Consider the following 27,958-nt stretch of genomic DNA (forward strand, 5'->3'; position numbering starts at 1 on the left):
TGTTGGTGTGCAAGTGCAGTTTACTGGACATTATGTTTCTACTTCAACCTTTAAAGTAGGAACATTTTGGAGGAAAGATGTTTCCTTTTTCTTGAAATATTTAGTTGTAAATGTCTAGTAATTGTCTAAGATTTTAGTTTTTTAGGATTTGTGATTAAAATCTGAAAACAGCTGCTTTCTGCTGCTGGGAACGTGAATGAATCCCTAAACAAAATGCTGTTGATCGCTTTTTGTCTCAGAGGTTCCAAAGCAATTTCTAAAACCATTGACACAGTGTCTCATGCTGTGATCTTTGTGTTCCTGTAGTCGTCTCATAAACCCACTAACAATATTTGAGCACCACAGTGTAATGAATCATGTTGTTATCTGTGTTTTTCACCAGGCATCCCCACGGCCATGCTGGAACCCACCAGGCCCTTACCCACCTTACCTTCTCGACGGACACACTCCACCTCCGAACGCAAGCATGACCGTCATTCCCGTCCGGCGCGCCCGTCCGGCGACCGTCCGGCGCTGCCTGGTAACGGCAAACCCAACATCTGTGACGGCAACTTCAACACTGTGGCCTTCTTCAGACGGGAGATGTTCGTCTTCAAGGTGAGAAGAGACGCAACAGAAAAACACAGCTGAGGTCAGAGACAAAGAGACACATCCAGCCTAAAAAATAAATGGGTGCCAACAATAAAAAAATAATAAATTTAAACCCCAGTTGCCCTGGCCTTTTTATGTGGAGTTTGCATGTTCTCCCCGTGTCTGCGTGGGTTTCATCCGTGTGCTCCAGTTTTCCCCACCATCAAAACATGTTAGGTTGTCAGTGTTATTGACCAGACACTGGCAACGTTCAGGAGTCTCATTTATAAACGGTGCGTACGTACAAAACAAGGCTGGAAATGTGCACACACCACTTCCCAAGAAAATGTGCATCCTGTAAGTAAACTCTGAACCATGCGTACGCACATAAAGACGAGAAATGAGAAACGGCGACTCACATGGCAGAAGGATGAAACTGTTTGAAATGAATAGGCTTACTACTGTGTAAAAAATATCGAAATATTACCTCTGAGTAGTACAGGCTAAAAGCCTTTCTAAATAATCAGACACTCGTTTGAGTGATTTTCCCTGAAGTACACAATAAAAAAAACATAATTTAAGATAATTTGCGGCGCACAAAAAGAACCATGATTAAGGATAATAACCACAAACGGAGATTCTATTTCTGCAAAAGAACACCTCAAATATGTTGGACACTTTAATCAGGAATCATATTAATTAATAGGCTACTTGCATGCATTGAAATTTATTCTCTTAAATAAGTTGAACAGGAGGACAAATTATATATAAATTGATGCCGTTTTCAGCTTGTGTTATAAAGGGGCGGAGCTCCGGCGCCCCCTTTCCTCTGGTGCACAAGCGTTGCGTTAAAGTGCTTCAAACATGCTTCAGCTTCACCAAAGGGAACGTCAGCGTCACACTGAGTTAAATCTCGTTTTGTAGCTTCTCTGTGAGAATTTGCCTCCTTTTCTTCCTGCAGTCAGGAAGTATTAATATTAATGAGCGGCGTTTCACTGATCATTTATAGGCAACTGTGGGCGTTTGAAGGGTTGGACATGGAGCTCCCTCACATGCGTCACATTTCAAGTTGATTGTGATTTATAAAAGGGTACTTTCTTAAAAGTGTGCGTACGCATGGTCTGAATATTTTTTGGCATAGTTAATTTTTTTGGCTTTTCGGCGCACGTACACTTTTAGTGAGGTTTCCACGCACCGTTTTATAAATGAGACCCCTGGAGTTGGTCCCCGGGCGCCGCACTGCGGCTGCCCACTGCTCCCTTGAGGGATGGGTTAGATGCCGAGGATGAGTTTCGCAACATGTATGTGACAATAAAGTATGACATTATACATTATTTTAACTGACTTCCACCGCAGAAAATAATTTTATTTCTATGACTTATTTATCCACCCATCTAGTGAATAGAATTCTTGTGAGTAGCATAAAGTGAACTACAGCTTCATCTCATTATACAAATAAATCTAGTAGCTATATATATCTTGTAGCTTGTACCTAAAGGTGAACAATAGTATGTTGTGATGCAGATGCGCTCTTTGAGAACAGGATGCTGTTCTCTAGATAATTAATGGTGTTAGCTGCTGCAGAGGGGGAGTCATACGGCCGCGTGCTGCTATATAAAACAGCGTGACACTGGGGGATTTAGATAAAGCTTAATTGAACATTAAGTGGGGAGGATGCAAGACCTAAGCGGCTGTGAGCGAGGCATGGTCGCTCTGTAGCTCAAAAGGTAATGATCTGGCAGGGGGTTCGATTCCCACTGGGGCTGGCCGTGCTAAAAATGTGTGCCCTCGTAGCTCTGAAAGGCTGTTCAGAAGAAGAATCATCCCAGTGGCATATGGTACCACCCAGCCCACGATAATTAGCACCAGGCATGTGCTTAGTTAGTAGCTGATCACTGCAGCTCTGTTATTACGTTCATGCAGACACGCACACAGCAGGCGTTTACACGATGAGGTTCACATGAATATGCACGTTTTGGATCAAAAATGTTAAAGCGGCCACTATAAAACAGAGAGAGGAGGGACGGCTTTCTGTTTTAAACATTGTACGTGTCTGTGTGTCTGTGTGTGAGAGGACCAGCATAGAAGAAAAATCCATTTTGATGTCTCTGATCTTTAAACTGAATGTTAGAAAAGGTCACAGACCTGTCTATCTCTCCGTCTGTCCACCTTCCTGCCTGTCGATATGTGTCTTTCTCTTTTCCATCTGCTCACCTGTCCATACCTGTCTGTCTCCCCTCTGGTGGATTTCTATTGGTCTGCCAAACTCCCATTTCCCCCTTGTTTGCCTGTCTGTATATCTGTTCCTACATCCATCTGTTGTCCTACCTGCGTACATGTCTACTCATCTGTCTGTCTCTCTCTGGTTCCCTCTGTTTCACTCGGTCTTTAAAGTCTGACTACAAAATAAAGTAGAATAAATGTGTATTTGTTGCTGACACGGGCAGCTGTGGCTCTGGTCGTCCACGATTGTGTTTGGTGTTTGTTTCGAAGTGTCCCTGAGCAAGACTCTGAACCACAATGCTCCCGGTGATCAGACCAGCACCTTGCATTTTTGGCACAGACGTACGTCCAAGTGGATTAGAAATGCAGTACTTATGAGAAAATTTCACACGGATGTTTAACGGGGTACAACGGTTGAAGTCCAACCCAAATGGTCAAAGGTCAACGTCACTCAGGAACAGAAGTGGAGATTGTGGCCATATTTCACAGGTGGTCAGACACTGAAAATGTAATATTTGACTCATGGGTCATCTTCAAACTCAATAGCTTTTTAGCCATAATTTAAGAATGAATTGGCCGATTCCAGAAGTCACTCACATGTTGACTGGAACATATAATAAGCAGCACAGTGCAAGCTTTTCTCCAAGTTGTGTTTCACTTTCTGCCTCATTCTGAATGTCGGGGGTTGTCCAAATCACCTGAGTGAGTTTCACCTGCAGCTCGTCGAGAAGCGGCAGGAGAAAGCAAAAGCACCACATTTTATGTAGCTGTACTCTATGAGAATCCATCTTTACGTAATACTTGTGTACCTGTTGAGCCAATACAGATAATCCTCCATCGATCAGTTCAACAATGTTGTTACATTCAGTGGGATCATACATATGTATCATCAATACATTGGTGTCATTTAAACTGGGGACGCTGGGGACATGTCCCCACTACTTTTGAAAGCATTTAGTAAACATTTTAAAAAGAAATGAACAAGAAATGTTAAAATAACAAATAAAAACGCTTTGAGAAAGGTTTATGTGCACATTAAGCAAACACGCAATGCAATGTAAATATAGAAGAAACAAATGTGCATCGTCCACAAAAAGTAACTTAAGCTGAAAAACTAGCCGTTATATTATTATATTTTCTAGCTGTCACCTACCTACCTGAATTTTGTTTTCCCCTTTAATGGAAATAAAGACATTTCCACCATAAATTGGTGCAGCAGATGTCTCCAGAATGCAGTAAATTAAGTTTTTATTGTTCAAAATCTTTCTGGGGGAGGACCTCCCAGACCTCCACTGATATATTTTAGCATTGAATATCTCTTAAACAGTGTAAAAATATCTTCTTGTCTTGTTCTCGTGAACCCAAAATTGTGCATCGTCACGTCTTGTGAGCTAAAAGTGTATGGTCCCTAATCTGAGCCCATGTCCCCGCCACCTCTCAACAAAAAGTCACGCCAATTTAAATTTAGCCTCAAAAAGACACATAGTACCATTTATGCACTTCCTTCCAAGTATTCACTACATATTTTATGTGCGTCTGGACAGACTGACTAGTTGGTCAACCTCGGGGCAGTAATTATAGTTTTTATCACTTTTATGTGTGTGTGAGGTAACATATCATTGTTTTAAACTACACCTGGACATTACAAGACGTTCTGCTGTTCAGTAGTCTAATAAGACTGTGATGCCCCAGCAGTGCCTTGCAGTTTGGTGTAATAAAAAGGGTGCAGTGTCAGTGCCAACTCATCTTACTGATCCATTCTGTTTATTGATAGACATTTTAAGAGGACAAGGCCCATGGACATTTAAAAAAAGAAATAAGGCATAGCACAGTCTGTGAGGTTAGTGAGAGATGCCCCCAACCAACTCCTTTAATTACTTCACAGAATCCTGCATACTGTACATCACTAGATCGTAGAGAATATATATATATATTCATCATAATAACATAGCAGACATGTCTGCGATGCGTTATATGCATATGTGGAAAATGCACTGAATAAAGCACAAAAAGAGAAGCAGACCATTGTTCTTAACTCAGGTCACCTCAAGTATCAACATTTCGTGGAACATTAACTAAATGGATCATTATAACAAAATATAGTCGAACTGGGAGAAAAGAGCAGCTGCTACAGTTGCAGAGGGCCTAAATGAGATGTAGGTGGAGATATTTTAGGCTCAGGTGTATTTACGTATACTGCACATACATTGTATGTGGATCAGGTCTTTCAAACTGGGTCATTACCTGCTCTGTAGCATGCAGGTGTGTATATTGGTGTTGAGTTTAGGAATGTGTTTTTCCCTTAAAAATTTAAGAAAACTAATGTCGACACGAAACGTGCCTGCGAGCCAGCACCACACTGGAAGGGCTGTGTGTTTCTTATCCTTGTTTACACAACAAAAAATATATATTTTATCCAGACCACCAAGAAAACGATTTTTTAACAAAGTTTTTCTTAAAATAAAGTCACGTGACGTAGGATAAAGAGCGACAAAGTCTGTGGATGGTGGTGTAAACTAAGTGCTTTCACACGGGAGACTCTCTTGTCAAAGTCCCTTGTCAAAGTTGACATGTTTTAAGTTAAAGTTTGTAGACTTGCATAATGTCTTTATCTTTACCCAAACCACCATGTTTTCCTAAACCGTTTACCACGTGTTAAACATCATGACTTAGGTCACGTACTTTACATAACATACTGATGGTCCGGTACGCCTGTCGTTGGACTGGTACTTGCTAGTGCTCGTACATGTTTGTTTTGGTTCACTCTCACCGCTCGGACACAGTTAGAGGCAAGCTAGTGAACGTTTAGCAGCTGAAGAGCCCGCAATTTCCCTCAGGAGCTGGTGAAGACCAAAAAGAGAGCTAAAAGAGAGTCAGTGCTGGACTTAAAGTTGGGGATGTGTCTTGTTTTTATTGCCCCAAGAAGCCAAAAATATCAGTTTTTGCAGCTTCAAGTTTAAATTGAAAATATGAAAACTGTAATGTGCCCTTGTTTTTGAGTTTAGGAGTGTGAGAGAGCGGACATGCAAACGTTTTAATGCCAAATGGGTCTCTAAACTGAGGATAGAACGAGAGCACAGTTTGGGACACACTTGAGAAAGACGTTTAAATCGCTTCTTTGATTGGCCAGCGCGGCACCTTGCTTGAAGAGAGTGAATTGTGTTTTTGAATCATGCGCTTGTTTCTCTGCTGTGGCCTCATTGGAATAAATTGGCTAGATTTTTTTCACGCTGTTATTTGTCTTAATCTGCCGGAGTGGCAGATTTAAAAACAGGCCAACAGAAGTGGAGTGACGGGGCTGGAAACATCTAGTTACACATTGTACTTTTGCAGCATTGTGGGAGTTTATGGCCTTGAAAGAAACACTTTACTGTAACTTCAAAAATGCATCATCATCAATCCGAGAACTCGAGGACAGGAGCGTATTAAGACACAAAGCACTGGCGGTTTGAAAGAAGACACTCATTATGGGATGTTTCCTTGGTGGGAAATGCTCGTTTCCTTCGCTTGATGTGAAGCATTGATTTTCTTTTTTTTTTTGTTTGGGTTCACACAGAAAAGCATCAGCGCCCAGTGGATGATGTTGGATCATATGAGATGGTGTGTGAGTGTGTCACTCAGCGGGGACTGTGCTTGGCTGTGTCCTAGATTTGCCGAAGCCAAATGATAATGAGCTAAGATTGATGTTCGCCTTCTTGTCCTTTTCTGCCTCTCGCTCTCTTCTTTGCTTTTCTCTTCTTGTCTTTTTGCTTTCTCTCCTTTTTTTCCCATCTCTTTCTCTCATGCCTTCCACGTCCTTAACTCCCTCCCTTTACCTTGCATCACCTCACTTTTCTTGTCTTCTGCCCTCTGTCTTCTGTGTTCCCTTTGTTTTCAGCCCTCATCTTCCATTATTCTCATCTCTATGATAGCATGAAGCAGTGCCTGTGAGAGACAGCGGTATGCTACAGATGTATTCTTCTTTTCTTAGATATTTTTATTAAATAAATGTTGTGGGAAAACTGCAGAATACCTTATGGAATGAACCACACGACAGTCCCTGGTGGTTCCCATAGAAAAGCTTTGCTGCACTTTATCAGAGTTGGGGCTGTTAACCGGACGCACATTTGCCAAACCAACCAGTTAGTCGTCATCCTTGAAGTCTTTTCTCTTGTAATACGGTCTGGAAACACCTCGGCTAAATCATAACTCTCACCTCTGTGTCGCCTGTCCAAGTAAGTTTTACAGTGGCCTCTTTGCCTCATTGTGGTGCACTAAGCTTAGCTTTATTGGATCATATATACACAACATAAGAACAATCAGCCCCATACATTTCATGTACCAAACCTTAATGGGCTCTTTACTGTCTCCTGAGGCTCGAGGGCCGAAACACCCTCAGGTGTGGTTGGTGAGAACTGAATTCTTGTTTCACAAAGGCCACATGAGCCCATTCCACACTTTAAAATAAACTTTAATCAGCAATGCAAAAGTGACATTTATTCTTTATCCCAAGTTTTGTTTTACAAGAGAAGCCCCTTAAAGGATGAAGACTAACTGGTTACTTTACTAAATGTACGCCTGGTTAGCCATCCCGCTGATAAAGATCAGCTGATTCCCATTTCTATGGGAACCGTCATGGTCTATCTTGTTGTGAGCACTATAATCTTTCTGACATTTAATAATGGTAGAGGTAGAGCGGGTTGGCCGTTAATCGGAAGGTCGGTGGTTCAATCCCCGGCTCCCCCAGGCTGCATGTCGAAGTGTCCTTGGGCAAGATTCTGAACCCTGAATTGCTCCTGGCTCTGCCAGTGTGTGAATGTGCGTGAATGTTAGTTCTGAGCACTTAGGCTCAGTGTGTGAATGTGCGTGAATGGTGAATGCAGATGTAGTGTAAAAGTGCTTTAAGTGGTCGGAAAGACTAGAAAGGCGCTATACAAATACAGAGCATTTGCAATTTTTAATAATGATGATTGAGATCATTGCAGATTATTTATTTATATATATATATATATATATATATATATATATATATATATATATATATATATATATATATATTTAATAACAGTTGTTCCTAGGACCCTCAAACTCCCAGGCCTCTGGTAGAGGATCCAAGCACCACCCCGCAAGGGGTGAGAGGGGGATTTTTTTATATATATATATTAATGATACTGGCATTATATATGGCCGCAGCTGCGTGTAGTGACAGCTGCTCTGGCATTGTTAAAGAACTCTGCTGCTGTGATACAAAGCAAAATCGCTCTCCTTCTTTGCTTGTTCTTTTCATTGTACAGTCAAAACAAGTAGAGCAGGCACAATTATTGTTATTGAAATGATTGATTGAGGGGCCCACTTCCACAATAACTGAGATTTATAACCAGAACAATGTGTACACGCAGCTTTATAATTCCCAGATCTGTCTCACCTTTGAAATCAGACACTTTGAGCTGCAATGAAAACTGCAAATCAATAAAACCTGCACCAAGGCAGCAATTCAAAAAGTTCTCAAAACCACTTTCCAACTATTTAAAGCTTTTGTTTAATAATGCCACTGGAGTTTTTGTAGGTTTGGTTTAGGCGTCTCCGATGACCTTGAATTCTTAACTTGCAACTCGTTTTTTTGCAGGACCGGTGGTTTTGGCGTCTGAGGAACAACAAGGTGCAGGAGGGTTACCCCATGCAGATCGATCAGTTCTGGAAGGGCCTGCCACCTCGCATCGACGCTGCCTACGAGAGATCTGATGGCAAATTTGTCTTCTTCAAAGGTACGAGGAAAAGTACTAAGATGTGTACAAACAATCGCCTTTTTTTAACACTAATGAATATCTGACAGTCCTGCCTGGAACTAGGAAGTACAGAAGTACAGGAAAAACTCTGTTATGTTTGTCAAACTGGTGCACCAGTTTATTGTTTATTTCAGTGGCATCATTTGCAAAAACTTAAACATGACTCAATAGTCTCACTGTGCAGCGAACAGAGTGCTAACAGATGGAAGAAGGTGTTACGAGTGAGTAACTAGCATCACACACATTTGGCATTACTACATGTTTCTTGAGAACAAGTTGTTTACATAGTGTATCCAGGATATCTCTCTTTATCTCTACACTAGATGCTTAGTTAGCTCGCTCACTTGCAGTTTCACTTAGATACATTTTCACAACAGGGAATGTTAGTTGTTATATGTTTCTGTCTGTCATCGGCTTGCTGGGGTTAATTACTCATAAATTGTAGATTTTGATTGTGTGCGTCAGTTTAATTTTTTTTTACAAAAGCACCTCAGTTGAGCAAAGCTGCTCCAGAATCAGACGATTTTTTTACTCAAAATCTTGAGTGGAGAAACTTCTCATCTCTGTCTACCATCTGCTCCAGCGTTATTAGACTCTGCCCTGCTCTCTACATGCTCACCTCATCCTGGAAATATATTTAATAAAGTGTGAAATAGAGAATGGCAAGGCAGCGGGGAGCACCCAGCCTAAAGTAATAGAATTTCAATCTACGTATGAAACCTCCCTCATCCCCAGCCTGCTGACTGAGAAAGTCGCTCATTTCCACCTCCCTTTCTCTCTCACTCTTTCCCTCTTTCTAACTCACACACATACACACTCCAACATCTTCAGTCGGAGTGTCCTGCTATCGCGGCCAGCCAGGAGCAGATATTAATGGCTTTGCTCCACAGCGACTCTCTCGCGCACACAGACACACTTATACCATGTGTTCCTATCTTTGTGGGGACATCTCATTGACATAATGCATTCCCTAGCCCCTTACCCTAACCATAACCATCACAACCACATGCCTAACCTTAACCTTTACTCTACCCCTAACCTTTACCTAATTGTAACCCTAACCATAAAACCAAGTCATTTTGGTCCCCACAAAGCAGCTGGACCCCGCAAGTATAGTGGGTTCCCAGTTTTGGACCCCACAAAGTGAGTTAAACAAGGTCACACACACACATACATGGGCGCACAGCGACAGAGACATTTCAGTGATGCTTCTTGCAACCATTTGTGCGAAGACAGAGACTTGTGTGGACAGAACACAGACATAGAATTAGGAAGGTTTGTTGTTCATGAATGTGTCTGATTTTAGTTTGCAGGTAGTCTCTAATCCATTAGCTCACACATGGTGACATAAGAATAAAGAAAACTTTCAGTTCATTTTGAAATCTTCTATTTGGAACAGACACATATATGAGCGAGAGTGGAAATTTAGGAACAATCTCTCTGTGAGCGCCGCAGTGGACATGCCGGTCTTTTTACACGCCGCTAGTTACGTTAAAGCTGGACCGCTATGTGAAAGCACACATGGTTGCTGGATAACGCTGCAAACTTTTATTCTGTATGAATCGAATCCTATTCTTTCCGCGTTGATCTCCGTATGAAAGCGGCTACACTCTCCCCTCTTCCCCTCCCGACTCCTGTCCACTAACACCCACCCCTTACAAATCTACGCCAATCAAACACAAGTAACATGAAATAAACAGCAAACAATGAACCGCCCTAATACGTGTGTTACACGATTTTAGATCCCATGGTACACTGGGGGCCAATTTAAGTGAGACACACAACAAACAAGAATGCAGGTCTACTGCGTCAAATAAATATTACATGGCGATATCATGCCATATCATTTTCCCGCCTATGTGTCAGATTGTCTTCCAACATCCAGCCGCCAAACAGAAAAAACATCCACATTTGGTGGGTGGCAGCTGCTTATTTCCATCTCTGTATACGAGTTACTGGTTACTTTTTCAGATTTAGATTTTTTTTTAATCATGATAAGCTTATAAAATGTAATAGTACTGTTAAAGATAAAACCTTGCAATCACGGGCATGTGGTGGGGGCCACCAACTACACACCTGTAGTCTAATTTTTGTACCAGAAATTTCTTTTTCCTTCTTTCCTCTCCCATTGACCATCTCACCTCCCCTCAGATTGATCTGGTGACCCTTTGGAGGGGCCCAACCCCTTGGTTGGGAACCACCAAACTAAAGTAGTTCAAACTGACTCCACCTCGAGCAGAATCTTGCTTCTCATACTTCTTCTACCACGGCTTCTTAAGAGATGCTTGAATTCACTATTTGTGCTGTGAATGTGGATCTAACAATTATTTTGGAATCTAATGAGCCACGGTAGCTTAAGACAATTTTCACCCAGTTGACAAAACATAATGATCAAAAAGTTTTCAGCATGAATAAGAAGTCCTCACAGTGGTCCGAAAAACATCTACAATTTCAAACTGCTGAGGAACAATGTGTGATAGAAAACTGAAAAACTGCTGCTGGGCCTTGTGGTGAGATTGTTTTTACCATAATTTTCAGCCAGAGCCCCCACATATACCCAACAATTGTTCACAAGACTCTGATCTCTCTTGGTTGCTGTAAACGAGGTACTCTTGAGACATAATCATAATCAGCAGCTCATGTGTCCCTTTTAAGTAAATGCATTTTAATTAAGATAACAAAAATAAATAATAAATTCCAGTAAAAAAAGGAATAATTAGTCGAACTATACAAATAAGACCTCATTGGTAAAAAGATCAATATAAAATAGTTTTTCGTACTTATGGCTCCTCAATATCATGATGAAAGCACAGTCTATAGGTCACACTTATCTATCAGTATTTTCCCAGTAATATGTACCACTCATTTAGAAAAGTTATCACTGACTCCGGCTGCATTAAATGCCTGGAGAAGATAAAATAAAATTAGGACTCTAATCTTTGTTTATATTCATTGTTCCCATGTGGGTTTTTTTCCAGACCATGAGAACCGGCTATTTTAAGGAGTTGCTGTCAAGTCAGGGAAATTTATTAAAGCCTTTTACTGTAAAGGAGCTTTTATAGAGTAGTTCTATGATTTTAACCAGCCAGTTTTAATCTGTCTTTGTATTTTCCCACATCTATCTTCTAAATAAGAACTGAATGTTTAACGGAGCATCAGAGGAGCTGTTTTCATAGTTCTCTCAGTGTAGTGGAAAGCAGCTAGAGTGTTGTAAGAGTTTAACTTATTATTTATATCAAGTATGTATTTTTTTTTATAAAAAAACATAACTAGATTTATTTATAAAGGTTATGTTTATGTTTTGATTTAGTCTTTGTCTGGCAGCAGGATATCTCTGAATCCTGTGAACACAAGACCAAAGAACAATTGATTAGATTTTGGTGATGATCTGGGATTTCACTCATTGAAAAATCATACATAAATATTAAACTAAATGAGACAAATATTTGATTCGAAGTTCTTTGGGTTTGTTGGAGGGTAAAGAAATCAATTAAACTCAGACTTTAATGACAGGAGAGATATCTGTATAGAAAGTTTTCTTTCTAAAACTTTTGCCTTTAATAAATCAGAACTTGAGACAATGAACTAGAGAAACCATCACTGACAATATGCGTAACATAATTAAAGTACCGACTCATCTTTTCCCACATCTTCCAGGTGATAAGTACTGGGTGTTTAAGGAAGTCACGGCTGAGCCGGGTTACCCTCACAGCCTGGTGGAGCTGGGCAGCTCCCTCCCCAAAGATGGCATCGACACGGCGCTGCGCTGGGAGCCGGTTGGAAAAACCTACTTCTTCAAAGGAGACCAGTACTGGCGTTACAACGAGGAGAAGCACACGGCGGACCCAGGATACCCCAAACCCATCACTGTGTGGAAGGGCATACCAGATGCACCGCAGGGGGCTTTCATCAGCAGGGAGGGATGTGAGTGTCACTTTGGTCTATCAAACACAGGCCGGACCTCAGTAATACAGCACAATTCACACACTAGGCCTTTTCAAAAAGCCTTACAGACTTCATTTGTGGTAAAACTGTTATAAAGAATGAACATAAAGACATAAAAAACTAAATAAATGCAAGAAACACAACAAAAGAAGGCAGCAGAAAGGAACATCCATTTAAAAGGTGGTCAGAGTCGACACCTTAGATCCTCTCGTCTTTTGGTTCCACAAGTGTAAATAAGAGTGCGGCAGACATAGAAACAAAAGTGATGTTACAACTCTGACTTACACAAACTTTACTGAAGCAAACCAACATTTTGAACAAACAGAGAATTTAGTAAGAAGACTGAACTGAATTATTAGTGACAAAAATGTTCAGACTGTAATTAGCTGACCAAATTCGCAGTGTAATATAAGGCTGTGCTTTTTCCTCATTATAATCTGGTGATGCTCTATTAATCTCAGCAAATGAGGCTGTTCTCTTCATTTACTCAGAATGGTGGAAACCAGTGAACATGATTATCACACAGTGATTATTAAGACACCAAAGTAATGTGTTCTATTCAACACCACAGATAAAAAATCATTGCTCAGCGAAGACCATAAAAAAGTCAATTCCACCACATACATCAGAATTTAACTACGTGCAAGGTGTTTGAATTAACTTAAACAATTTCCGTGTTGGTTTTCAACTTCTTGTGCCCTTGTGTATACTAACGTGCGTTGGAAAGTGACGAATGTTTGAACTAAATTAAATTATTGGAGTCAGAAGAGTGATTTGTATTTTCCACCTCTACTGCAGTGCTAGTGACACTAACTCTCAACTAAAATCCCCAGTATGTCTTGTGTTTTCACAACTTTGGCTCTGAATTTGATTATTATAGAGCTTATTACGACCCATATTTACATTTTTGTTAGGCCACGATCTCTAGTGGCAGAAGAAGTCAGGTGACGTCGTAGTATGTAGTATGAAGAGTGACGAAGTCCATGTGAGGAGGTGGTGGTCTGGTCTGGTGGACTTTTCCTCAGGAGACAGAAGTTTGAGTTCCACGTGGAAGAAACTCAAAGTTGACATGTTTCAAGTTAAGTAAGGTTTTGTGGATGACTTACATTATGTACTATTTTAACCCAAACCATAATCTTTTCCTAAACCTAACCAGGTAGTTTCTGTGCCAACACGTAAGCAAACTACAACCTTTTTTACAATGTTTTCCATGTGTTAAACGTCATATGACTTAGGTCACGTGACTAACATAATATACTAAAGGTCCCGGAAAGCCTGTCTTGTTGCCTCTTGTTTTGGGACACTTCACAATCAACCTATTTTGTCTTTTAGGTGTGAGGACGTGTTGGACAGTCGTTCTGTCCATATTTCAGTTTATTCACGCGCAGTGTTTCTGCCACAGAAGCATAAAACGGCACAAGCAGACTCACACATATACACCGACTGCGAGAAAGAAACTGCCCATCATCACTTCTACTTGTCGAATTGGGACCTCTTGACCTTGTAGCTGCCTCAGAGGGTGTGTGTGTGTGTGAGATCAGAGGCGGTGACATGGTCTGTTGGGCATGGTGTCTTGGTGTTAGATGAGATCCCCTTTAGGGACGGTGGAGGCAACAGACAAGTGTGTGTGTGTGTGTGTGTGTGCTTTGCTTTGTTGGAGGTGATGGAGCAGACAAAAAGTGTGTGTGTTTGTGGGGGGGGGGTGTATTCTGATATTCTGTCGTACATTTGACTTGATCTCATACCACAAACATACTGTATCTCACAAAAGAGTACGTCCCGCACATTTGGGTAAATATCGGATTATATCTTTTCATGTGACGACACTGAAGAAATGACACTTTGCTACAATGTAAAGTAGTGAGTGTACAGCTTGTATAACAGTGTAAATTTGCTTTCCCCTCAAAATAACACATCACACAGCCATTAATGTCTAAACCGCTGGCAACAAAAGGGAGTACACCCCTAAGTGAAAATGTCCAAATTGGGGCCAATTAGCCATTTTCCCTCCCCGGTATCATGTGATTTGTTAGCGTTACAAGGTCTCAGGTAGGTTAAATTTGGTAGCGCTCTCACACTCCCTCATACTGGAAGTCACTGGAAGTTCAACATGGCACCTCATGGCAAAGAACTCTCTGAGGAGCTGAAAAAAAGAACGGCTGAGGCTATAAGAAGAATGCCAAGACCCTGAAACTGAGCTGCAGCACGGTGGCCAAGACCATACGGCAGTTCAAAAGGACAGGTTCTACTCAGAACAGGCCTCGCCATGGTCGATTAAAGAAGTTGAGTGCACGTGCTCAGCGTCATATCCAGTAATGTTCAAACTCCTAACCAGCTCCTGTCCAGGTCCGTGATGTCGTCATGGAGGAGTGGAAGAGGACTCCAGTGGCAACCTGTGAAGCTCTGGTGAACTCCATGCCCAAGAGGGTTGAGGCAAATACTTTAGGCCCAATTTGGACATGGACAGGGCTGTACTCACTTTTGTTTCCAGTAGTTTAGACATGTGTGTGATGTGTTATTTTGAGGGGACAGCAAATTTACACTGTTATACAAGCTGTACACTCACTACTTTACACTGTAGCCAAGTGTCATTTCTTCAGTGTCGTCACATGAAAAGATATAATCAAATATGTGTACTCACTTTTGTGAGATACTGTACATATAAAACAATTTTCTATGTTTTCCCCTTGAAGGGAATTCTCATTATTGTTAAAGAAGTCTCTAAAATTAAATCCACACCTTGGACACTAAAACTCTCCTCTGAAACCCATGAAATGTTATTAGAATCCTGAAGGCAGGCCATTTTTAAGCTGGAATCCATAACTGTATAATTAAAAATGTCATGTCGTTTGTGTAGTGGAGTTTTCTTAGCCATTAAGAACACTTATTTACTTTTTTTGGCTTGGTTCCGATACTCAGCACCATAATGCAAACACTTGAGCTGTACCCCCCCAAAAGTATTAAGTTAATAACATTAAATTATTGATATGATATGAGAATGCTTCGACTGAAACTGACGTGAGATCGGTTGATTGTTGAGAAGATGTCTCACTCACTCCAGTTGTCAGGATTGTTGATTGTACAGTGTGGTGTTACAGATTGGAGCGTCCTCCATCACAAGTGATCTTTGGTCGAGTTCAGACACACAAACATTTTGTTCTGTCATCAAAATGCTGCTGGACTGTAGAGCCCGGCTGTCGTAATGGTGAGCAGTGCTCCAACACAAGCACACTGAGGTGGACAAAAAGTAAAGAAAGAATCAGCACCGTCCTCGGGATCAGCTCAGAACATCTCTACTTGCTGTCTGTCTGCTCCTCTTCAGTATCTTTGCCCATGGTAGCAGCTCACTACCTTTAGCTAAGAGTGTTCGAACCAGAATAAATCTACCATGCATCTTTAGAGTGCGATTTCATCATTTAGCAAACAACAAATTATTGCAGAAGTTGCCTCGGTCGTACAGTGATGTAGGGCCAAGTATCCGTGTTCTAGGTCTCCGGCATCTTTGCTGTAGATGAAACGTTGTTTGAATAACCTCACCGCTGTAGAGATGTTGATGTGCAGAAAGCACCAATATTAGCTAACACGTATGTGCACACATTTTAGCTTTTCTTCTCATCTGCCTGTATGTGTGAGACTGTGTTGTTGTTGGCGAGGGTTTATCTCGCTCCCACATACCCTCCCATTTGTCTCCCAGCTACAGTCTCACAGGCATTACATAATATAAAAACAACCACTGCTGGGACTGAAATACTGTAGCTGCCTATAACCACCGTGTCACGATAGAAATGTTATTGTCTCTAATGAGATTCTGCACCACAGGGATATAACAGGGCTGAGAGAGAGGGAGCTGAGGACACTGATGGATGTTTTCAGTTTAAGAGAAAGCTTTTCTTACAGAGTGAAGGACGGTGTTTGTCACTCTTGAGAGTGAGGTTTTGAGAAATTGAGGAAACACAGCGGAGTTTCCTGGTGGTAGTCATGTGGTACTTAACCTCCATTCTTGAGACATAAGCACCCGTGCAGTGCCACTTCACCTTTATAACCACAAGTGACTTTTTTAACACTGAACTGGTAATTTAGAGGTTCCTGCACAGAGGGGTTGCACAGCTGAATTTGTAAGTTGGTTGTTTAGGTGGTGTAGAAGGATTTTGGAGTCCTGGGTGGCTTGAAGTCTGTTCAGTATGTTTATACTCCATTTGTACTGTGTTGTTAGCCATGCTAGCAGGCGTGTCCAGCTCCACTTTTGCAATTTATATTGCGCATAATCTGGGTACTTAAAGGGACAGTTCAGGATTTTTGTGTGACTATATGAGGTACTTATCTATAGCCAGAGTATTACCTGCAATAGATGGTGGTCACTGTGTCCCCATTTTGGAGAAGCATAGAGTTGCCTAAGCAATGTACTGCTGTGGACATGGTCAACAGCATATCACATTTATGAAAAGAAGGCCCACTGAAAAAAAACATTATCAGTTCAAGTGTTGCGGTTATGCATAGAAATACCAAAGCTCTAAGGTTGAGAAAATGTAGAATTATTTCTGCTCATACAGCCCCCACTTAAAAAATCCCAAATTATCCCTTTAATCAAAGTGTGTTTTGGGCGCAACATGAATGAAACCAATCAGTGATGTTCCTGCATGTATGGCCAAACTTACTGTAGATTGTGACCAACCTCCAGTAGAACTACAGGGATGCTGGAATGATCCACTTACAATGAAATTCAGCACAAAGCAGTGATTGGACGGCAGCAGGGAGTGCATAGGGACCGCTGTTCTTCGTCTCCAAATCATCTGATATCAGATTACAGATGTCTGTTACAGCCTGAAGGGATAAACAAAGTGTTCCCTTTGCTCATATGTGGTCCTTGACCGGTGGACCCTCTGTCTCCGGCGTCTCCCAGTCCTTTGTCCCATCCACAACTCCATTTGACTGCATATGAGCAAATGCACCGATATTTAACTGAGGACGATGAGCGCTGCTGATGTTGTTGATATAAATTACGTTGTTTTGCATGTTTCAAATTTTTTATCTAGTGCATCGAAAATGTTGAACGTTCAACAAATATTTTTCACAATGTATTAATTTTCACCCTCTCATCCTCCCGTCTTCAGACTACACATACTTCTACAAGGGGAAGGAGTACTGGAAGTTCGACAACCAGAAGCTGACGGTGGAACCCGGATACCCCAAGTCCATCTTGCGTGACTGGATGGGCTGCGAGCAGTCTGACATGGAGCGCTCCGGCAGCAAGGGTAACCGCGGAGACCGCCAGCTGCCCCTTGACGATGTGGACATCATGGTGACCATCAACGATGTGCCCACGACTGTCAACGCCATCGCTGTGGTGATCCCCTGCATTCTGTCGCTGTGCATCCTGGTGCTGGTGTACACAATCTTTCAGTTTAAAAACAAAGGAGTGCAGCAGAACACCGTTGGGCAGCACTTCTACAAATACCCTGTTCAGGAGTGGGTATGACAGGCAACTTTCCTTTGAAGAGGTCAAAGTTGACGGATTGATGGGGGTCAAGCAGTCGTCATATTGTTAGCTGGCTTATGTTGGCTAATGGCCAATGACGCTAGCTAAAAACAATGGAAAGTTAATGCCGAATGATGCTAATTGCGCTAGCTAGAGATGTAAATCGGCGCACCCTGAAATGCTCTGCGGGAGTAGATTTAGACGTTGTCTCAGAGTGAGTGTGTGTGTGTGTGTGTGTGTGTGAGAGAGAGAGAGAGATTTGTGCCTGTCTTGTGACACAAGCGCTTCAGTGTAAAACAGGAAGGACACTTATTTTGTCTTTTCCCGTTCCTCACCGGGCAAGGACACTTTAAACAAACATGGCTAAGGACAGCGAGAACAGGTCTGCAAAGACTCCAGGAGGATCTGATTGGCTGGATACTGATAAACAGCAGATTTTTTTATTTGCACACAACTTCTCTGGCTATATGAAAAAGTGTCTTATGAGCGACACTGAACTTTGAATATTTCTTCTGGGACCTACATCACGATTCTTCTTCTCAGTGAAAATAAAAAAATAAAGGATTTGGGGCAGAATGAAAAATGCTCCTTAAAGCCAGACACCACCTCCAAGTTTGTTATAACAACAGCGTGAACTACTTCGACTATTAAGTCTGATGAAATTTAATGAAAAAAAAAAAGGTTTAAAAATATTAAACTTGAAGATAAAATTTAGGTAGAAAGGCCATAATAAAAAGAAAACCAAGGATCTCTCTGTGGATCACTGAATTTTGTTTAATTTATTTTCAGTTGTATGGAGATGTAAAACTGTTAAAGAGGACCTTTTTCTCTCTTTTTTCACCAAACACATTAAAATGCATCTTCACCACCATTAGCTCAGACCTTTTTCAACTTAAAACTCCATCAGCTGATAAAACAAAAGAAATTCTTTATCTTGAACTGATGGGTTTTGGGAGATGTAGAATAGCAAGTCGTCAGCATATAATGACAGAATAGATAAATGACAAGTTCAACAGCCTTATCTTTGTCTTAACAGGCCTAAAACTTTTGTTCATATTTTACAAGTTGCACACAACCAGGGCCCATATTTATCAAACTGCTAAGAGTGAAATTGTGGACTTGTGGAAGTGAAAGATGAAAGTATGAAAAAAAGCTGCTTATCAAAATTATTACAACTTCAACTTGCTCTCAAATTTAAGGGCTCTGCAGAGGTGTTTACGAGTGACTCCTAGATGATGATTAATACGTTCACTGAAGTGCGTTTCAGCCCACTGTTTGCATTTTGTTTGAACATTTAATCGGATGTTTTTCTACTTTTCTTTTCTAGCATATGGCAGTGGTGCAAAAAGTAATTTCATTTTAAGCCAATTTACTATTAATTAATCCGTATTTATATATTATAAATATATCAAACTGAATTTTATGTTAATTGCTACTTGAGATATGAACAGCAGAGTCATTCTATTCTTGCTGTTTTTAAATGTTACTCTTTCACTTTGCCATTAAGTAGGAATAAGTTGCTTCATAAATGTGTCTCACGCTCCGGAAAGAGCAATTCTTAAGTGTAATTCTTAACATTTTGATAACTATGGGCCCTGAGCTTAACTAGTTAGCTTAGTTTGTTCCTTGAGTCCGTCTTTATCCTCATCTTTGTATTTTTCTCTTTCTACGCTGTAGTGTGGAGGCTCCTGAAGATGTGAAAGAATTAGAGAAGTCCGAAAAGGGAGGAAATAGGGAGAGAAAGTAAATTGACTGGGAGGTCGAATAAAGCAGGGTTTGAATAGACAGAGGAGGAAGGAGGGATGCACACAGGATATATGTGGGTCTGTATTAGTATGCTGGCTGTGGCTCGGCAACATCGACAGAGCTTAAAGAAGTACTTCTGTTCACAAAGCTCTAATAGGGGCTACTCGCCCACCACATCCCCTCGCTTTAATCCTGCTGTCCTCCCTCTGTCTTTTCTCACTGTCCTCTTGTAATTCTTCCCGTCCATCTGGCCTCTCCTCTCTCAGTCCATTTGCTCTCTCCATCTATTTAATCTTTCCCCCTCTCCTCTGGCCATCTGTGCTGCTCTCACTCGCTACTTACCTTGCCTGTCTTTACGTCATTTTACCAATACACATATATCTGTATCCAGTCCGCTTAACACCCCAGGTTGCTTGTTCACATTCAGTCCGTTCAGTCAGGCTGCTTTCATGATGGCTTAATATTTATTGTTAAAACTAAGGGGCTTGTAATTTGCCTCCAGTGTTGTCAAACGTGCCAACATTTCTTATTGTCTTTGGCTCTAAATGGTCGACTTTTACTCAAAAGAGGGGTTTGTCGACACAGGCAAGGCGATTTTATTAGTCTGGCACCGTTCAACCAGACAATTCAAAGTGCTTTGCATAAGATAAAAAAGTAAAATTAAACAGAAGATAAAAATAAGCTAACAGACAATAAAAAATATAATGAGAGAATAAAAATTACAGTGCTTTGCTGTTAATATGTAGTTTAATTTAATAAAAACATCCCTGGTTTTAAAGAAGAGTTGGCGAATAAGAGAAGTCAAGTTTTAAGGCAGTTCATTTCAGATATGTGGAGCATAAAAACTGAAAGCTGCTCCTCCATGTTTAGTTTGGACTCTGGGGACAGAAAACAGACCCGATCCAAAACATCTGACAGGTCTGGACGGTTCAGAACATAGCAGTAGATCAAAATTGTATTTTGGCCCTAAACCATTCAGTGCTTTATAAACCAACTGCAGTATTTTAAAGTCAATTCTGAACTGGGGTGATGTGGTCTCTCCTGGTCTTAGTGAGTGAATCTGCTGCAGATGTCTGATCTTTTTAGAGAGACCTGTAGACTACTGAAGCTTGGGGCACGCTTTTCTAAATCCCACTGAGCCATAAAGTATTCTAACTCTTGCTTTATTATTAAGAATCTGACAGTGGGCTGATCTTGGCTCAGAAAACAGTTTGCTTATCTGGAGAAGTTTGGCACATCCAATCGATGATTTGTTCAGTGCACTTAATCAGTGCTTGTATGGGACATAGTCGGTGATTTCATTACATAAATCTGTGCTGTCTCCATAATTATGGTAAGATATTGTTTTTTTTCCAGTAATCTGTACTAGTGGGAGCATGTAGATGTTGAACAGAGGCCCCAGAATGGAGCTTTGGGGAACCCCACGTAATTTTTGTACACTCAGATATGAAATTACTAATCAACCTAAAGAAGTCCCTGTCCTTCAAACAGGATTTAAACCAGTTGAGCACTGTGCTAGAAGTTCCAACCCTAGTTTGTCTAGTAAAATGTCTAGGCTGTAAACACCTTGTGTTACTTTACTTATTTATATGTTGTATAGATTTCTATGGCATAATGTTAAGTTATTTGCACCAATTTAAGGATTTATCAACTTGCAAAAGGGGGCTGTGATTAGGACATGGTCACAGTTCCAATCTCAGAAAGACATTAAGATTTGATAGAATAGATCGAACACTCCTAAATTGTTTTAATTTTTCCTTTCTCAAGGCTTCTGGCCCATTTGTATTTTCTGTGAAGCTTGAATATTATAAATAGCTGTCATTTTACGATGTTAACATGTAACACGATTTATGCAATTGACCATGCAGAAGGGGGGGATGCACATACGGACAGTTAGATTTGAGACATCTTGTGCGACACTCAAATCTTCAGTATTCCTTCTCAAACAGCAGCACTGGAGTTCTAACTTAGCATGCTTTATTTGAATTCACAAGCTGCTCATTTAAATGTCATTAACTCCAATATGACTCATAATGGTTCATTCAGAGGCCAGTCAGCTCTCCAGAGGCGGTTTGGAGTCCCCCACCCATGACCTCCTACCGCAGGCTAGAAATCACTGTTGTAGGGTGAGTTGGGACATCTTAACTGAGTCACTGTTTATCTCACTGTCTGTATAACTCTGCTGATTTTCAGTTAAAGATTTAAATGCCTCTCTTTTAGTTGAGAAGAGATTTAGAAATGTATTTTAAAACAACCTCCTTGTTTTTATCATGTTCCTGAAAACTTGTAAAGAGTTTTTCTCAATATTATCCACACACAAATGCAAACAAATAATGCAGTAGGGTGCAGCGTGTCTCTCCACATGACTTTCAAGGCTACTTTATACTCTGTACATCTCTCCCTCTGTCTCCCTTGTTCTTGTTTTCATTCGCTCAGCTTTGTACCTTATTCACCGAGCTCTCAGTCCTGCAGTAATTGAATGTGTTCTCATCGCAATTCCTTGCTGCTGTCAAGAGCAATTCAGCACATGCAGCATTCAGCACAAATCGATGTCGTTCAATATCCCACAGCGCTATTTGACTCGGTGGGGAAAAAAACGCATATTTGTTCCTTGAGGGTTTACAATAAACACAGAACAAGACATTCTGCTCCTTTTACCTTTAAGCCTATATACAGCATACAGAATCTGTCTGCTGGGAGTTTGTGGAAACATGAATGTCTATCCAAAGAAAATTGCCTATTGGACCAAGCTTGTCTTTCGCTTTATGTTTTCTCAACTTGAGTGTGATGATCTGGACAGATGAACTTGATTGATGGAAAAAAAAAAAAGTTGCATTCCAAAAGAAGAGATCGATCATTTGGATGAAACACATACATGAATTAATCGTCTAATTATTTTCTATATTAATCAGTTTTATATGAAATATCACAGAATAGTGATTGGTGGGTCCAAAGTGACATCTTCAAACAGTCCAAAACTCCAAAGATAATCAGTTTATGATCAGATCAGACAAAAAAGTGGCAGCAAATAACCACATTTGAGAGGTTTGCATATTTACTTGAAAAAATCATTTAAAATTTAGATAGACTAATTTTAGATAGTCACATACTTAATATGTATACAGCATGTTTACAAAATGGGAATATGGTGGAAAAAAATTCTAATAATTTGATTGAATTTCATAATTGACGCTGAATATATTACTGTGTAAGTTGCACCAAAGTAATTTTTTGTATTATTAATTAATAATTGATGAACTGCTGCTTTCACAAAGGATGTCGGTCACTTTGGAATGAAACCCTTCAATGGTGATGAACAATTGATCAGAGTTACAAAACACTGAAGATGTGGCTCATGATATCACCAGATTATTAGACGATGAGATTGTGTAAATCGACAAGAAATGGAAATTAGCTTGTACGTTTACGTGCAGCAAAACTAGCATTCATGTGGAGTCATTAGGATTATGAGTTCTGTAGCCATGAGTAGTTTAGAAAGGCTCCATTTTGGGACTGTTTATCGCGATACCACTGTGTTTAATGTTTAAATTCTTTGATTGTCTTCCTGAATATTCTGGGGGGGAAAACACTCTACAGGTCAAGCTAACAACTTTATCAGTTAATTTATTTCTCGGCTGAACCTTTTACTAAACCACTTCAGGTTTTCTGCTTTTGTGCACTTCTTAGACAAGACAGGCTAAAAGGGGGTAGATACGTGATCCGTGTACTTGGCTGAGGTGGTCATCAGATGTGCTCTGCTTGATGCTAGTGCTCTTTGTAGAGTTGTGAAGCGTTGCAGGTTTGTCATTAGCTCAGTGTTTCGTTACTCTGTGATTTAACATGAGAGATGATGGGAAGGTGAGTTGTTCTCTTGGTGTGTTCTCCCTGAGGGGGTTGGAACATTTTATCAAGCTAACAAGGGGTCTCTATCCCACTTCAACACAAATCTCCCAGTTCATTCCACGCACTCATTGTTGTTTATTGGTGCTCATTCTTAATGTAAATGTCAGAAGTGTAGTTGTTGTCTGAAAATAACTTGCATACAGGATTACTTACTTCAGCGTTGCTATCAGGTACTTACTGTAGGGTTTACAGTAGCAGATGTGCAGGCAGATTAAACCGCCATTCATCTCTTTATACGTTGCAAGCCACTGAGTCGCTGCACTGATGCAATCGGGGATTAAGTGCCTTGCTCCACGGCACATCAGCAGGGCGAGAAGAGCACCTCTCGTGCAGTTCATCGTGCTGATTTCTACAGCGATTTCCAGGACGTTAAAGCCGGCAACTTTGTGGTTGGTTGCTTGAACCCTAACCCTCCTGCCGCCCCCCGATGTTGCTTTGACGACGAATGACTCCTGTTCTCACATCATCCTCACGCAGTAACAGTGATTATATGTAAAGGACACGTTGTGGAGATTTTACCAGTTAAGCAGTGAGTTCAACTTAGCGTGATGAGCAGTGGCCTGCAGTACTTAATGAAAGAGGGTAATTTGTTGAATTTTAATAGGGTGGGTGGTGGGCAGGTAAAACATTCTTTTCCATCATGTTTTGCCTGTGGAGAAAAAATCTTTACTCTGATACATTTCACTCGTAGACAGAGACACCACCCTCTGGGAGAAAAGTCTGAGTATGTGTATATATTTACTGAGATTTACAGAATAGCAGTTTACAATAGTACAGTGTATTTCAGCAGATGTCTGTTTTTGGAAATGGAAGAAGGGTACTTGAAAACATACTGTAGTGATTTATTGTTGTTTGTTCATATTACTTATGGAACACACATAAAGACAAAATATATGTACATGAGATTTTTTATCTATGTGGTGGACACTGTCTGTCCTCCTTCTCTTCTGTTGGAAACTTATTTATTCAAACTATGTTCTACACTTGTCACAGAGGGCAAAGGGTCCTCTGAAAATTTGCCTCTTTTTATGGTTATTGTGTGCAGACCTGGGACAAACTGGCACTGATTGTACTTCATCTACACTGGTGTTGTTGGATTTGTCTGCCTTGGAGTCCACACCTGCCACTACTCAGTCCTTGTCTTTCTTAGGGTCACTTTCCTCCTCTCTGGCCATGTCACACCACGTACTGTGCATCCATCACGTAAGCATTACTCTCAATTCAAATGAGGAAGGATGACACTTGGTAGCCACCGTGGCAGGCAGATAAGTTCAGAGGAAAAACTGTCTCTAAGAGCCTGGTGGTGTCTTCACCTCGGGGTCATTTTGTCCCAGGTCTTCTGATGTTCTGGTGGCTGTGGACAACAGTGAGTTGCCTTTAAAGGTAGACTTAGTTATCTGATATCGCCCACTCCCAAACAAGGGTGACACTTGCCAACCATGGTACATCTGCATTACAGTAAATTTAGAAAACTTCCAATCACTTCAATCACTGATAAGCAACATAACAATGCAGATTTGTTGTGTATTTGTTATACAAACGTGTGGAAGGCAGAGTTGCTGTGGACATAGAACAGATCTTGGAAAAGCTTTATTTTAACTGGTATGTAACTGTAAAAAAAAACCTAAAAACTATTAATTGGTAGCACAACCTTCTTTTTTGCAAGCATATAATTCAACATATTTGGACAATTACAATAATAAATAAATATTTATATATTTCAAGAAAGCTGCTACTGAATCAGATTTTTTCCTGATCCGTGTATATGTGTAGAACACCTGTCCCTATTTGTACTTTAATTAGTACCAAACTACATCGCTCTTTCCACAAACAAAACTAAATAGTTAAAAGATTAGGTTTAAACACTCACATGTCCATATGTACATTGAAATGGGTTTAACTTTCTGTAATCATTCCTCCTGTTCATAGTGGGAGAGATCCATTACAATGTGCTTCCAATGTCAGTGATGGCCGACAAAAAACACAAAATAATCCTGTTTTGTGTGCAAAAATGTATTCAAAAGTGAGCTAAACAAAACAAGTGAGTATCTTCCAAAGTTGCAGTCGCTGGTCTTTGTGTTACTGCCCCAAGGTTCACTGTGTGTCATTTGCTGTAATTTGATTAGTACAACATCAACTGGGTCCTGTATTATTATGCAGCCTTGAGGCCAAACATTTTGTAGTGGAGCTCTACATCAAATATAAGATGTAACTCCTTTATTATTTTAGTGCACATTCTCCTCACATGGTGCATTTCCCTAAATAAAATTGTGTTTCATCAAATCACAGAAAACCTGGGGCCAGGTAAAAGAAAACTGGTTGGCTTCTGGGTCTCTGTGAAAAATATGATCAAGCTATATACTGTATATATTGTACATGATGGGAACTTGAAAGAATCAGTGGCCAAATCTTTTAATTTACTCAGACACAGACTTTGTTTTTTTCACCGACTGGAAGACTGTGGATTTTGTCCCCCATTACTGCCATTGAAAAGGACTGCCTTTGTAAGAAGCAGGAACGATTACAGCAAGCAGAACTTATTTTAAAATCCGTACGGGCACCGGACACACTTCAAAAAACATGAACCTATCCATTGAGATATTGTGGAACCAGGGAATATAGTTAAACTAACATTTTTAGGTTACTGCTGCCTTGTGTTTACGTTTATTCTTGCCTTGAGTCCAAGAACATGAATGGCATGAAAAATTATAAATTAAAAGTAACGTCTTTAAAACTGTCCCCAGGTTTGTTTACATTGGGACTGTTTCACATTTACCGGTCGCTCTCATATAACTGGTTCTCAGAGTCCACCCACTGAGTCTATAACTAAAATCACACCTCACAACGTTTAGTGTATCAATACAAATTCCAGCTTAAACATCAGAATCCCATCTCTGGCAAATGTTGCTGTAAGTTTGGAGTGTGGCTTCACGTGACTAAGTCTTCCTTTAACTTGCCTGTTGTTGCCTTTAGTTTCTAACATTCTCTTCTTAAAAAAAAAAATATATATATATATATGCGTATGGGTGAATAAAAACATATCAAAATGTAGTCTGGGCAGGCTTTTTGAAGTAACACGATATATTGAAGTTCTTTGGAAAATATCACAACTAGTACTACTACTACTTCTAGAGAGATTTTATCAGATATAGCTTTAAGAGAGATTCAATTCAGTTTTTTTTCTTATAAAGAAAAGGAAAAGTTTTCTGTAAATACATTATGGTTTTTGTTTGGTTTTGGGTTTTTTGACTAAATGGGTTGATTATAAAATCAAAATTAAAAAAATCAGACCTTGGCTCACTTCTTTACATGCAAAATGAGGCACCATTTTGTTTGTTGGATTTTTTTATAGTCATCATGTAGTCTCTTCCGGTCGGATATCAGATATCAGCTCATGTAAATAGAAAGACAAACAAAACCTTTTGGAAAGTTTTGTATTTTTATTTCTTTCTCTTATTTAAGATTAAAGTTATCATCCTTTGCACACAATATACCATTTTTATGACAATGCTTATATTGGATAGGCATGTTTACGTTTATGACTTGAGAAGATTATTACGTGATTCCAGTTTTATTTCTAATGAGACAAAGTTTAATTATTTAAAATGCTAACATCACTGGAACAAAGATGCTTTTTTTTCTATGTTTGGTTTGTTTTTACTGTCCCACGCCAATTATATACCAATAACACATGTTCTGTTAACAATGAAATGTCAATAAAAGTGAAAACTTCATTGTCTAAGATGTGTTTTTCATTTAGTAGATTTATTCATCTCTCTAACACTTATCTTCATGCAGTTATAGCCTACTTTTTAAATCAACTGTCTTCCAGTTAGGCCTGTAATATTCGTATGGCAGACGCTTTTATCAAAAGCGACTTACATTTGAGGAACAACATACAAGCATCAACAGTGCATCAAATACACACGAGAACTACAACTGACAATACATACTAGTAAGAGCACTAATAAATACTAGTAAGAGCTAATAGCACGTATCCCATCAATAGGGTAAATCCCTAGGGAAAGAAGTAAGGGTTAACAAAAAGTGCAATCAATAGAAGAAGAGTACATGTAGTGCAGGTTAGGGGTTAGAGGTGTTATAAGAGAAAGTGTTCTCTGAAGAGATGAGTTTTCAGGAGCTTCTTGAAGTTAGAGAGGGACGCCTCAGTAGTCACTCTGTATGCAGCATTAGTGACTTGGATCTGATTCTGGAGGCCACGGGGAGCCAGGGGAGGTCACTGAGTAATGGAGGGACATGAGTCCTTTTGGGCTGATCAAAAACCAGACGTGATGCTGCGTTCTGAACCATTTGTAGGGGTTTCACAGCA

General features: G+C 40.2%; 1 protein-coding gene across 2 annotated transcripts in view; it reads left to right on the forward strand.

The window, feature by feature from the left end:
- mmp24 (matrix metallopeptidase 24) overlaps positions 1 to 27,367 on the forward strand; it is a 93,785-nt gene extending 66,418 nt beyond the window's left edge. For both annotated transcript variants that reach the window (XM_038697589.1, XM_038697588.1), the window contains exons 7-10: positions 383 to 597; positions 8,399 to 8,537; positions 12,216 to 12,482; positions 17,615 to 27,367. In XM_038697589.1, the coding sequence (XP_038553517.1) occupies positions 383 to 597; positions 8,399 to 8,537; positions 12,216 to 12,482; positions 17,615 to 17,979 (986 nt within the window). In that variant the 3' untranslated portion in view covers positions 17,980 to 27,367. The remainder of the gene's footprint in view (positions 1 to 382; positions 598 to 8,398; positions 8,538 to 12,215; positions 12,483 to 17,614) is intronic.
- Positions 27,368 to 27,958: the final 591 nt, after the last annotated feature.

The sequence above is a fragment of the Micropterus salmoides genome, unplaced genomic scaffold (assembly GCF_014851395.1).
Source record: "Micropterus salmoides isolate LMB-PRFRI ecotype aquatic unplaced genomic scaffold, ASM1485139v1 Ms_hic_scaffold_4, whole genome shotgun sequence".
In the NCBI taxonomy this organism is placed as follows: Eukaryota; Metazoa; Chordata; class Actinopteri; order Centrarchiformes; family Centrarchidae; genus Micropterus; species Micropterus salmoides.